At 36.4% G+C, this 14,845-nt stretch overlaps 1 protein-coding gene across 1 annotated transcript; it reads left to right on the top strand.

Annotated features, from left to right (window-relative positions):
* Positions 1 to 138: 138 nt before the first annotated feature.
* Positions 139 to 1,930, top strand: LOC137711682 (putative aquaporin TIP-type). Its single transcript, XM_068450943.2, has 3 exons — positions 139 to 366; positions 926 to 1,170; positions 1,362 to 1,930. Exons 1-3 carry the CDS (start codon positions 240 to 242, stop codon positions 1,734 to 1,736), a joined length of 747 nt encoding a protein of 248 aa, XP_068307044.2. The 5' UTR covers positions 139 to 239; the 3' UTR covers positions 1,737 to 1,930.
* The last annotated feature ends 12,915 nt before the right edge of the window (positions 1,931 to 14,845 follow it).

Below are 14,845 nucleotides of genomic sequence, written 5' to 3' on the forward strand. Positions count from 1 at the left end.
CAGCGACTCATTTGGACCCAATCGGACAATGCCAGCGACTCATTCGGGTCCCACACGGTTGGCGCCGGCAGAGTTGCATAAACTACTACTATCGACGGTCACTAACCACTATATATAGTTGATCATGCTGAAAGAATGTGCAATTAAGCCACTAATTAAACTGAATTAGCAGCTGCAGCTGGTTTAAGTTTCTAAATTACACTCTTTGCTTCTCTTCCTGGTTTTTCTAGTGACCAAAAATGGTGAAGCTAGCTTTTGGTAGCTTTGGTGACTCTTTTAGTGTTTGCTCCCTCAAGTCTTACATAGCTGAGTTCATTGCCACCCTTGTTTTTGTGTTTGCTGGTGTTGGATCCGCAGTTGCTTACGGTAATTAACTGTGCTTAATTATTAATTTGCACTCGTCATAATTACTATATATCATAATTTTTAACATCAATCATCATACGTGGTAGACTTGCTAAAACGTGTGTCAACAACTCTCACAATCATGCGTTCATGATCTTTTGTGTGTTGAAATGTTAAAAGAGCATCGATAAAGTTTTTCGAGCGTTTATGTGCACACACTCTCTTATAATAGCACACCGCAAGACTGCACTGATGAAGCTTTTTTTAATAAATTTACTTGCACGAGAGATTACTTGTCTAAAAAGATGGCACGGGCTATGGTTATAAAGGTTAACCTATGTTAAAAGCAAATATAGTTGAACAACTGTGTATGTTGTAAATTTACAACCGTGAATTTAAACCGTTAGACAAAATTAATCAGATTAATGATTCATATAAAAAATCATGTAGTTTCAGATATGCTGAAACTAATATGATCAAAAGTTTGTTACAACTTAGTAGTGTAATTACTTGATTAACTATTTCATAATTAAAGTGTTTAATTTCAAGCCAATTAAATTATTTTTTTATGTGTATGCAGGTAAGCTCACAGATGCATCCTTGGATCCTGCGGGGCTAGTAGCGATTGCCGTGGCCCATGCATTTGCGCTGTTTGTGGGGGTTTCCATCGCTGCAAACATCTCAGGTGGCCATTTGAATCCAGCTGTTACATTTGGATTGGCCATCGGAGGCAACATCACCATCCTCACTGGCATTTTCTATTGGATTGCCCAACTCTTGGGCTCCATCGTTGCTAGCTTTCTCGTCAAGTTTGTTACTCAATTGGTATTATATAATATTTCCTTCAACAAATTTCATACTCGTTTGACACGTTAGATACAAGGAAAATGATTATTAATCTGAATTACATATTGTTAAGAATTCAAATGATCGATCATTCCAGTCGACATCTTAACAACATAATATGTTAGACAGTCTGATAGAACGTTGTTCTTATATGTCTTTGTATTTGGCAGGATGTTCCAACCCATGCACTCGGTGCAGGAGTAGGTGCTATTGAAGGTGTGGTGTTTGAGATCATCATAACCTTTGGTCTCGTCTACACGGTCTATGCTACAGCTGCAGACCCCAAGAAGGGTTCACTGGGAACCATAGCGCCCATAGCGATCGGCTTCATTGTTGGCGCTAACATTCTCGCTGCTGGCCCCTTCAGCGGGGGCTCAATGAATCCGGCCCGATCGTTCGGCCCAGCAGTGGCCAGCGGCAGCTATACAGATATTTGGATCTACTGGGTCGGGCCACTTATTGGTGGTGGGCTTGCCGGGCTAGTCTATGGTGACATTTTCATTGCGTCCTATGCCCCAGTCCCACAATCTGAGGACTATGCGTAATTCATTAGCTTTGTTCATGTGATTTGTGGTTTCTTCTCCTCTTATTTGCTTCCCTGCTTATGCTTTCCTTTTGTGAGCTGTGTTCTTGCTTTCTGGTTGAGCATCTAAGATGGTACTTGTCAATTCCAGGAAAGAAAAAGAAAAAAAGGAAAAATTCAAGGCTTGAATAAAAAAAATGTACATATTGTGAATTATGTTTGATGCTTTTGCGGTTTTATATGGTTGTTTGATTTACAAAATTTTAAAAAACTGGCTGAAACGATTAAATTACAAATTTTAAGGTAAAATTAAATGCTGGTGAGATGTTGTCGATATACTGCTGAAATATTTGATCATTTCAAATAAGATGGTGGATTCGTGACACCACTTTTTTTACACTATTTTTTACACAAATTTTTATAAGGCCCACTCCATAATGTATTTTAACAATCCAAACCGTTTATTTTTTAAAACATCATTTATAGATCATCATTGCAAAAAATAGACAAACCAAAACCATTAAGAAATTCATTTTTAGTGAAGAAAAATGAATGAGTACAGTACTGCAAAGAAACCCTAAACACTTAATTCAATGGTCATATGGTTTCAAATCTGGGTGATTTTGGAAGACATGATCTTTGAGGGAAGATATAAAAAATAGACGATTCAGATCGTTGAACTACATTACCAAAAAAGGCCCACAAAAACATATGTCAAAAAGTAGTGCCACAGATCCGACTGTTCAAACAATTAATGACCCTTAAAATTTAGACTCTTAAACTACTATGTCAAACTAAACTAACAAATTAAATGTTCAATTGGAAAAATATCCAAATGTAGAAGTATCCAATCCAATAAGTAATGCTACATAGACTAAATTTGCAAGAAAAATTAGCAAACTAAATAAAGTGTGACCAATAGAAATGAGTACTTTAATCAACGCTTAAGTAATATCCAATCATTAACTTCCATACCATTTAATTTAAAGAATTATATCTAAGTTTCCCTAACATTACCTAATCCAATAACTAAACCACTAAACCCTTTTACAATATTTTATTTGCTCTCTAGTAGATGAAAACTTCCATGAATTAGAATTTAAATAAAAAACAATTACAACATACCCTGATACAAAGAGGGTGATGAAGCCATAAAGTGTAGTGATATGAAAAATGAGACTAAATTTAAACCTAAAAGTGCCTAAACACAAGAGTGCGTTGGTGAGCGGGAATGAACAAATTTCACACGTGATGTCAGAGCATAAATAAAGTATAGCAGAGTGGATTGAGAATTATACCATTGAAGGTAGTCTCCAATACCATATTTGCCAAGAATCCTTGTCGATACGAAAGTTCAGTTGCTAAAACCTGGAAGGGCGAAAAACAAGGGTGAGTGGGCCTAAAAATAAAGTTTTATAAAAACCTTTTTGAAAACATTATAACCCCTCTCCGTAAAACAAGTATAGTTTTCAAAATATACATACTACGTATAGTGTGAAAATACTTACCGTCGCCTGAAATATCTCAAGAATTCAATACAACTCAATATTTCATAAGTAAACACATGACTTCGTAATCAACATAATCTCGTATAAGTAAACATCTCATATCGAGTGCTCATCGACATATGCTAACACATGAGTTAATGCAGAGGTATTCTGACATGAACAAGACTGGGTGTAACAATGATATACACTTTAGTACTACAATCATGGGAAGATTGGCGTTATGTGCAACGCATACAAGTCCTAATTGCCTATAGCAATCTAGGACAGGACTGGCACCTACAGTGGATCCAAAGTGAGTATACGGTGCGATGTGCATATACACGTGAAAAACTGGCCCTGATCTGGGTGAGTACCAACACTGGTGCAGCAACGATAAGCAGATAATATAAATATAATCATGCCACAATGATTTGATAATTCCAGTCAACATAATATTATTCATGTCCACAAGTATAATTAAGCCATCAATAATAATAATACGCATACATGTGCATCCTGTACGATGCATCATAACGTCATAATTTCTATCAATGTGCTAAAACTTATAAACATCAAGCTAATCTAGGCGTATTGTAGAAAACTCTTTATGAAATGTATAAATGGAAACTAACAATTATATATATATATATACTATATAAAAGAAAAGACCCATTCACAGATACTTGCGAAATAGTAGTCGTTCGAACGTGAGAAGCTGGGGCCTACAATAGTAATCGCACCTAAGCATAATATTGGGACCCGTTAGTAAAACTCCACTACGAAAATTAAATTTGGGAAAATGGAGTGCCGATTTTGAATCAGGGCATCGAAATACGCTAAGGAAGGTCCTCAGCAAATTTTGTAAAAAGTCAACGGTCAACCCTAAAAAGTCAATAAAGATGCCTCGATGATCAACTACGTCAAAACTTTGGGATTTCACTAAATGGATGTCAAAAACGAACTCGGGGCGTCAAATTAGCCTAGAAAGGTTTCCGAGAAAATTCCGAAAAAGTCAACCTAAGGAATATTCCAAAAAATATTCCCAGAATATTCTGAGCCCATTTTGAAACTTGGTTGGCCTAAAACATCAGTCCAAAGGTTTGGGCCAAGGACTTGGACTAGGCTTTGGGCCTAAAGCCTTTTTTTTTTCTTCTTCTTCTTCTCCGGCCAATTGTCACTGCAACTGTCGGAATCTGGGAATGAAATGGCCAGAGTAAATCTCGGTTCCGACTAACTGAAAACTTCACCAAACCTATCCAAGTAATATACCAAAATGAAGATCAAAGAACAAGGGTTTGAATTATAAACTTGGTTTCCTCGGTCGTGGCCAGAGTTGGCTGGAAAATGGCTTGAAAACTGTTAGGTCTCCACCGGAAAACGGGAAAAGTTTCCTAGAGTTGGTTTCTGCACCAGATCGTCACCAAAACATGTGCACAACTCAAAAGATCAACTCAACACGTACAAGAGGAAGAGATCGAAGGTATTTCGAGTCTTACCTTGGTCGGAAAATCTGAGAACTCGTCGGAGTTCTCTATCCTCAGTTTCCCTGGTTTACGTGCAAGCCCGAGGGTTTAGTTTGAATCTCTGGGCTCGGGGAAAGAGATGTGAAACGAGGTGATAGTTGGGGTTATGGTGGCAGTGCTCGCCGGAGTGGGAGTGTGCTGGTGATGGTCTAGGCACTAATGTTTGAAGAGGAAAAGATAGCTGAGGAAGAAGATAGAGGGAAGAGAAAGTGTCTAAAAGAATTAGGAGGAGAAGCCACGCGGAAGAGAGGGAGTGGTGACTTGGTGTGATTGTGGGTCCCACAAGCTAAATATAAATTAATATAATATTTAAAATATTCAAACAAAAAATATTAAAATAACAATATAATAATTCGAAAAATATATAAAATATAAAATAGTACTTTTTTACAAAAGTATTTCTTGGATGCGTAGCTCCATAAAATCTTCATCATAACTCCGATTTCAATTCCGTTTGGACCTACACGCTTGTACCGTTGCATATTTCGAGATACGATAAAATAATAACCTATATGCGTCACGAAATGACGATTAACGAAAGTCAATATTCTCGTCTCTAAGGATGTTTTCGTCAATTCCCTCATTCAAAATTAATAAAATCGTAAAATTAAGGACGGGTTGTCACATAAAATCGTAAAATCATAAAAATAGCTTGTGTCACATCCTGGCCCGGGGCGGATCACTTCCCGGGCCCGCTCCACCACCGTAGCACGATATTGTCCGCTTTGGGCTTACCATTCCCTCACGATTTTGTTTTTGGGAACTCACAAGCAACTTCCCAGTGGGTCACCCATCATGGGATTACTCTAGCCCCCTTCTCGCTTAACTTCGGAGTTCCTACGGAACCCGAAGCCAGTGAGCTCCCAAAAGGCCTCGTGCTAGCTAGGGATGGGAATATACATTTAAGGATCACTCCCCTAGGCGATGTGGGATGTCACAATCCACCCCCTTTAGGGGCCCGACGTCCTCGTCGGCACATTTCCGGCCAGGGATTGGCTCTGATACCAAATTGTCACACCCCGGCCCGGGGCGGATCACTTCCTGGGCCCGCTCCACTACCGTAGCACGATATTGTCCGCTTTGGGCTTACCATTCCCTCACGGTTTTTTTTTTGGGAACTCACGAGCAACTTCCCAGTGGGTCACCCATCATGGGATTGCTCTAGCCCCCTTCTCGCTTAACTTTGGAGTTCCTACGGAACCCGAAGCCAGTGAGCTCCCAAAAGGCCTCGTGCTAGGTAGGGATGGGAATATACATTTAAGGATCACTCCCCTGGGCGATGTGGGATGTCACAGCTCGGCTTTTTTCTTCTTTTTTTTAATCGATAACAAAATAATAAACCACACCACTGAACCCTTAACAATATTTATTTGTTCTTTATTTTTTTTTCAATACAAAGCCCTAACTATTATATTTGCACAACGTTTGGAAGAAACTAAGTTTCACCGGTGTTGCCTAACACTGTGCCACTTGTTGAAATAATTGTGATATTTTATTGGACAAAACTACTCTCCTAAAGTCTTTATTTAGAGGACATGTGAGGTCCTTTTTCATACGAGCTTCAGATAAATCTTATGGTAGGTTAAGTTATAAACTTAAATCATTCTTGTTACACGAAACACAATAATTCTACTAAGTGATTAAATGAAAAACGTAAAACCGTCTGTCTTCTTCACCTACCATCTCTCTTCTCCACATCTCCTTCCTCTCTCCGTCTCTCTTGCGATCGTTCACTCCCCTTCTACCCCCCTGAGATTTTTGGTTTTTGTTTTTTGCTTATGAAAGGGGGAAAGGATTTGTTTCAAAATTTTCACCACTGTCGGAAAATTTCATATAAAAAAGGGTTCATGCATACAAGAAGAAAGGTTTCCAATTTTCAAAACAACACAATCTCAATTTTAGTGATTTGTAACTAACTAGGTTTGAATATTATTGACAAAAGATTTGAATAAAATTGTATGTGTAAAGTTAATACGGTTTTATTTGGATTTGTTGAATTTAGATATTCGATGAGGAGACTAGGTTTTGCAGATGAAAGAGAATTGACATGACGTGAAACCTTCTTCTCTCTTCTTAATTTTTTATTGGGACGTTTTGATATAGACCCCTCATTTTTAGGCTTCTTAGATTAAACATCTGTTCAATTTAACAATTTGATTAAACATTCTCCGACAATTTTGGTGTCATGTGTATTTTAATTAACCCATTGTAATGTACCTAAATTACATATTTTGCCATAGCCTTTAACATATCTCTTTACTGTATCCAGTTTCTTCACCCCAATATGCACGCAAGTTTCCTAGATTCTTGCTAACTATGTCTCATAGTTTTAATTTGAGTAGAATACTTGTTGAATATCAGAAGGATTTGAATTTAAGGATATTTATAATGTTATTTTTCTAGTGAATTTTATTTTCCAGCGGCACTTCCTTCCTATGAACATACCATAAGTTTCAGAAGCCTTCTTTTCGTACCAAGGTCGACGTTGGTATTCAGGTTCCAGTTACTGATTTTTATTCAATCATCAGTTGGGTGCATTGATTTTGATTGTCTTTCAAAGTCGAGGGTTTTGATTAAACGAAAACAAATAAAAGATGAAAACTTGATTAATCTAGGTATAACTGAAGCTGTTATCGAGTTAAAAAAACATGATTCACACATTAGGGTCGATGCATGTTGTGTATTAGCCAAATTGTTAATTAGGGTTTTAGTATTAATCGAATTAAGAATCCTATATGGAGCTTCGGTTGGATCTCAGATCCATCCAACTTGCTAGGAGTTACACCGCAACGTACGTAGCTAGTATAAGAAGTTGAGGGTCCTGAGCAAGGCTATGATTAGTACATTATTAATGTTATGCTGACTCATATTGGACTACAACTTTGTAATGTACTAGTTAACATTTTTAATTTGGTACATTATTGGAATGCAACTTTGTAATGTACCAAGAGTTTGATATGTCATTTAATGTTATGCTGACTCATATTGATCATTTGGTACATAAAGTTTTTATTTTTGAAACGTATTTGTCTGGAAAAACGTTATACATTGTGTGTAATGTACCAGGAGTTTGGTACGTTACTTAATGTTACACTGACTCATATTGATCATTTGGTTCATGATAGAATGTTAAATTAAATCATTCAAGGCGTTTGGTACGTAAAGTTTTTTTATTTTTTAAACTTATCTGTCTGGAAAAATGTTATATAGTGTGTGTTTGTAATTTACCAAGAGTTTGGTATGTTACTTAATGTTACACTGACTCATAATGATCGTTTGGTACATGATATAATATTAAATTAGATCATTCCAGGCATTTGGTACGTAAAAGTTTCAGTAATTTTTGAAACGTATTTGTCTGGAAAAGCGTTGTACAGTGTGTTTGTAATGTAACAGGAGTTTGGTACATTACTTAATGTTACACTGACTCATAATGATCTTTTGGTTCATGATATAATATTAAATTAGATCATTCCAAGCATTTGGTATGTAAAGTTTTTTTTTTTTTTTTTTGAAACGTATTTGTTTGAAAAAAAAAAAACGTTATACAATGTGTTTGTAATGTACTAGGAGTTTGGTACGTTACTTAATGTTTTGGTTCATAATATAATGTTAAATTAGATCATTCAAGGCGTTTGGTACGTAAAGTTAATTGCATAGGTGCAAAGTTATACTCACGGGTCATTATCTCCTATCAAAACGAGATTATACAAAGAAATTAGACTAAAAGATGGAAATGGACGACGCCATTGGGCTAGTATCGATATATATAGTAGGCCAACTAAGAAATGTGGTTCTCTGTTCGGAGGCTTTATTTTTGAAAAAAAAAAAAAAAAAAAGAAAGAGAAGAAAAGAATGTGAGTTTTTGATTGAAGGCTTGGTATGTGATATCAAATGTTTAACACAACTGAGGTCAACAGATTTTCGTTTTGCTCCTCACGAATGTAATGAGGCAGCACATCCAATGGCAGGTGTTGTTTCACGTGTAAGAGACTTTCATAGATGGCATTGAATTATAAAAACGTGGGAGAACCGGCTTCCTAAAGAATAGGCACATACATAAATATATCTACATAAAAGATATATATGAAATTTAATAATTAATATATTAAATTAAAAAAACACAATAATGACTTGTAATCTAAATAAATATAAAAATGTTGACATGGCTATTGTTTAGACGTCATAATCAAATTTTGTATTAGAACCAATGTTTAATCTAAAAAGTACTAAAAAGGTGATGGGAATTCTAATTTTTCCTTTTTTATTATTTTCTATTTCATCAATTAATATTTTCTTTCCGTATTTAACTTAATAACTTAATCTACCGAAAAATTGATATGAGGAATCATATAATGAAGAACTTTACATGTTCTCAAAATGAAGACTTTAGGAGACCTGCTGTCCTTTTGTTGGATTAGAAGACATGGATTTTGATTGAAGAAGACGCTTCACCCTTCACCAATCAAAAGCACATTATCCTGAGTCCCGATCATGGCGGGGTTCAATCAAGTAGAGTCACACGTAAAGAAGATTAATTGGAGAAGAACTATTTCAAAATTTTCTGCAGACATATGGCAACTGTTTTCATGCATGTATCATCGCAACTTTATTCGATGCAAAATGTTGTACTTATGTGAGATGATAATTAACACTACAACATATAAGATAAAGGGTTAGTTAAAATAGTTTATGAGATTGATATAATTCCTTATTTTAATATCTGAAATTTAAATCGATAGAAATGATCATTGAGTGTGTTCATTATTAATCATTTTGATCATTTCATGAAAAATCTCTATTAAATAAGATCAAAATAATAAAAATACTCTCAAATTTTGTCAAATCATTTTGACTCATTGTTGATTAAATTAAGGATATTTTTGTAATTTTGGTCTTTATTTAACATATTTGTCATGTCACATCCTGATCCGGGCCCCCACCATATCCCGGACTCGACTCCACTGTAGCATGATATTGTTCGCTTTGGGCCCCGACCATGCCCTCACGTTTTGTTTCTGGGAACTCACGCGAGAACTTACCAGTGGATCACCCATCCTAGGATTGCTCTCGCGAAAACTCGCTTAACTTCGGAGTTCCGATGAACTCCGAAACCAGTGAGCTCCCAAAATACCTCGTGTTAGGTAGAGATGCGAATATACATATAAGACTTACAAGATCCTCACACCCGAGCGATGTGGGATCTTACATGTCATGGACTAAAGAGTTATATCAATACCATTTTGGCTAAAATGTCTAACAAAATATCTAGGCCATGTTGGGTAAAGGATTTGATGTGGACAACTCAATAAATTTAAGGTATTTAACAGTAAATGAGAGCGATTTTATCTACTCCATCTCCTACTCCATACCACAAATTTTTTGTTTCTTCTTACCACAAATCTTTAAAATAAAAACATTCATTTAATCCAATCCAATCATCTGCATCAAACGATGCTTAATATTCAATTATATACTTTCTTTTTTCACTTCTTTCTTATGATGTGGATATATCTTTATTTTTTGTGTTGAGTGTAAAGCTGGATTTATAGTTAGGTGAAGGTGAATGCATGGAGTTTGTGGAAGATGACACTCATACTCCTTTAATCTTTTATAGTGGTTTTGTCAACTCGTTATCACTTATCAGAATGAGATGCCTCGAAGAGCTTTGTTAAACACCATAGGTTGATAAAATAAAAATAAAAAAATATAAACAACGTTTGAACCGTTCAAATCAAAGTAATTAGCATGGTTTTTTTTAGGTATTAATTAGCATGGTTTGGTTGTAAAAAAAGTGTTGACCCAATCAGTTCTACGTTGTACTCGAGATGCTGCAAGTAAAAAAAAAAAAAAAAAAAAAAAAAAAAAAACTCTATCCAAGATAAATCACTATTTTCAATCAAACCACAATTAGTTTGCTTTAACTCGGTTTGCATTATTTATTAACCCGGTAAAGCGCATAACAGAAGACCATATATAACAGTTAAATTACAATTGACGACTGATGTTGTGACATCCCACATCGTCCAGGGGAGTGATCCTTAAATGTATATTCTCATCCCTACCTAGCACGAGGCCTTTTGGGAGCTCACTGGCTTCGAGTTCCGTAGGAACTCCGAAGTTAAGCGAGAAGGAGGCTAGAGCAATCTCATGATGGGTGACCCACTGGGAAGTTGCTCGTGAGTTCCCAAAAACAAAACCGTGAGGGAATGGTAAGCCCAAAGCGGACAATATCGTGCTACGGTGGTGGAGCGGGCCCTGGAAGTGATCCGCCCCGGGCCGGGATGTGACAAATTGGTATCAGAGCCTAACCCTGGTCGCGTATGTGCCGACGAAGACGTCGGGCCCCTAAGGGGGGTGGATTGTGACATCCCACATCGCCCAGGGGAGTGATCCTTAAATGTATATTCTCATCCCTACCTAGCACAAGGCCTTTTGGGAGCTCACTGGCTTCGAGTTCCGTAGGAACTCCAAAGTTAAGCGAGAAGGAGGCTAGAGCAATCTCATGATGGGTGACCCACTGGGAAGTTGCTCTTGAGTTCCCAAAAACAAAACCGTGAGGGAATGGTAAGTCCAAAGCGGACAATATCGTGCTACGGTGGTGGAGCGGGTCCGGGAAGTGATCCGTCCTGGACCGGGATGTGACAGATGTGGCAATTTGAAATCTTATATCAAATTTTGTACTTAACTAACCGAATTGTTAAATGTTATTTCTTATTAATATAGGGCTTTAAATGCATGTATTTATCAAAAAAACTATTCAAACAAAAAATTTATTAGTTGAAATATTAGTGGAATAAGGAACCCACAATTAAAGTTAATTAAAAATAAATTTAACGTTGATGTCAAATTTAACTCCTAATCACAAAAGTTTTAAATTCAGTCAGTAAATAATATTTCGGTTAGAGAGATTTTTTATGTTAAATATGCACAACCACATCTCTACCTAAAATTTGACACCTCATTTGAAGATGCTCTAAATATCCTTAACAATTCAATTCATCTTCGACAGTGAAAAGTTTTCTCAACTATTGTTCCATTCACATAAGAAAACATGAAATATTTGCTTAATAATAGACGATTCCCTAAGAACACCCTCTTTGTGAGGGTAAAATCACCATTGTATCCCTTTTTAATCAAATAAGTTTAATATTAATTTCCATAAATAAAGGTGAAATAGTAATTTTACACTTGCTTCCCTGCGTCCTATTTTCTTCTTTTTTGTTTTGTTTTGTTTTTCTCTTTTTGTTACTTGTTCTATAATAACTTCCTGCGCATCTGTTGAAATTACTAGTGCTTATAAAGAAAAGTGACCAAACCAAACCAGTTGCTAAATGGACTGGGACTGGTTTGGTTCAGTTATGTTGCTAATTAGAGTTCAAAATTACACCAATCAATACCATATTGGTTTGGTACTACAGGTCGAACCCTAAATTACTTCAAACCAGACTATGTTCAACCCTACTTATATATACAAACGTATCAATATTGATTGAAATATGCCTCACAAAGAAAATTTGAGTCACTTTTTTGTTTCTGCTTTTCCACTCTATCATAACAACAAAGAGGATTTTTTTTTGTGGGGGGATGGCGGGGGCGGGGAACACGAAGATGATGCCTTTATGATAATTGAAATGTGCTATGTTCAACCCTGCATATATGCACAAACGTATCAATATTGATTGAAATATGCCTCACAAGGAAAATTTGAGTCACTTTTTTGTTTCTACTTTTCCACTCTATCATAACAACAAAGAGGAATTTTTTTTTTTTGGGGGGGGGGGGGGGGGGGGGTGGGGGGTGTTGGGTGGCGGGGGCGGGGGACACTAAGATGATGCCTTTATGATAATTGAAATGTGCCATTCCACATAATTTTAAGTTTTGATGACTTGGAACATTTTGGTAGGTAAGAACTAAGAATTGATCAAATATTAATATGTGCCATTTGTTTTGCTACCAAAAACATGAGCTGTAAGTGGGACAATCACTGATAAATGTGGCACATGTCTTGGTATATACAATCCAACCGAACCCATGCCATATAAATACAATTAGGTGTGTCTAGCTTGCATATTGTCCCAAGATTTGGAATGTGAGTACACCACCCTAACTTGACCCATCACCAAACTTTTTTTATTTCATTATCTTCCAAATTATTGGGTTATTATGACCATGCACAAATCAAGTGACACATACACACATATATATAATCATCATCTCGACGGTCAGATATTAAACTATTATCAAGCGGAATCTAACTTAGTTAAATTTTCAAATTGATAATGATCATCTAATTAGTCATACCATACATACAATTGCGCTAAAAATCTCTAAAGAAACGGAAAAAAGGCCGGTCTTAGGTTTGAGCTGCATAAAGCTTCTAATGCTAGCTTGATTTCTTTACAGGTTTTACCTCAGATTGAACTCAATCATAGGGTTAACAATGAGTTTGAAAGTGAAAGTGATCCAAACTGATCCACCACTATCCAAAATGAATGAGTTTAGAAAATTTCTCTTGCACCAACTTATAAAAGCTTATGTATCAATATGAATGCACGCCAAACAGGGTTTTTATTTTTTTATTTTTTTATTTTTTTTTTATTTATTTTTTTTAACTGTAGGTAAAAAGCATTCAATTTAAAACTAATTGGATGCGAATATCAATCTAAAATCAATTGGTTGTGAACATCAAATCTAAAACCAATTGGATGGTGTAATGTTCCACTAATCTTTTTGGGAGTTTGAACTTTTTTTTTTTTGGTGAATGATAAAAATTTACATGGTACAAAAAAATGATTTCAATTTTTAAAATCATATTTAATCCTCCTTCCCTTCCATATGTTCTGCCTTTTTTTTTCCCTCCCAGATACTGCGAGCCAACCCATCTCCCTTCTTCCCATCTACTTTCCCCCCTCAATTTCCCCCTCTTTCTCCCTAAAAAAAAACCCTCTCTATTTGTAGTTTTCTCCCGTGCTCCGCTCTCAATTGTCTCTACCGGTTTGAGAGTCGGTGGCATGTGGGCTCGGCGTTCTTCTCCGCTTTTCTGGCTTTTATTGTCGGCTTTTGTTGCTTTAAGTTCATTTGGTTTCCACCTTTCTTAGCTCCCTGTTGCCCCTTTTCAAACCCCAACCTCCAGCCTCCTCTATCTTTTCCCTTAGCAGCCCACCCTCATAATTCATCCTCACCCCAACTTTTGCTCAGATCCTCGAGCGACGAGCCGAAGATGGAGGCCATGTCCATTTTCGGCCTTCATTACCCATACCCGGACCGGCATGCCAGATTTCCCTCGAGGCCAAGTACTCTTCGACTTATACCAAAGTAGGGGTATTTCTTATACCCCTTTAGCCTTACCACTCAACCATCTGTTTCTGTATTTGTATATAATTGTAGGGGTTAGTGAAGGTGATTTTGATTCAGTGGCTATAGTTCGGAACAGCGTTCCTGGTGACAAAATTTGGTTGCAGGTTTGTAACTTTTGTGATACGGTGTCTTGATTGAATTGATCACTCAATCATTTTCTCTAGTGCGGCTACTAGCAAGGAAGGAGTTCATGGCGGTGGCGGCAATTCTCTGTGCTTGGATGATAGGAACTAAAGTTTTGTTATTTTATGTCTTTTTGGTTATTGGGTTGGGCTTTATGTGTGTTTGGATTCTCCGAATGTACTTTGTGTTGGCCTTGTGTAACCCTATTTTTATGTTTGATGAATTTAAGTTTTTGACTGACAAAAAAAGTCATACTTAGTATGGTTTTATTTTAACAGGGTGATAATTTAAACTATTCTAATATACAGGAAAGAGGATCTAACTGGCCAAAAAGACTGTCCTGGGCGAATGGCTTAACGCCCATTACCAATAAATAATGAAATTGCATCCGAAGTTTTCATTTTGAGTCTCTTACGCAATATTGCTTACATAAAAGGGAAAACGAAAAGATGATATCAAAATTTGAACGAAATAAGAACATTTTCACCCCTAAAAAGCCCACGGGCAATATGCAATTCAATCTCCCAATGAATGGTAACTGTCTTTAATGAACAGTAACTGTCCAAGTGCATCTTCACCCGTAAACTGAATAACCTAGGCAATTCATATTAAAATATTATTAAATTTTTTTATAAAAT

This window comes from Pyrus communis, chromosome 6, assembly GCF_041283825.1.
Source record: "Pyrus communis isolate YQ-2024b chromosome 6, ASM4128382v1, whole genome shotgun sequence".
NCBI classification, from domain to species: domain Eukaryota; kingdom Viridiplantae; phylum Streptophyta; class Magnoliopsida; order Rosales; family Rosaceae; genus Pyrus; species Pyrus communis.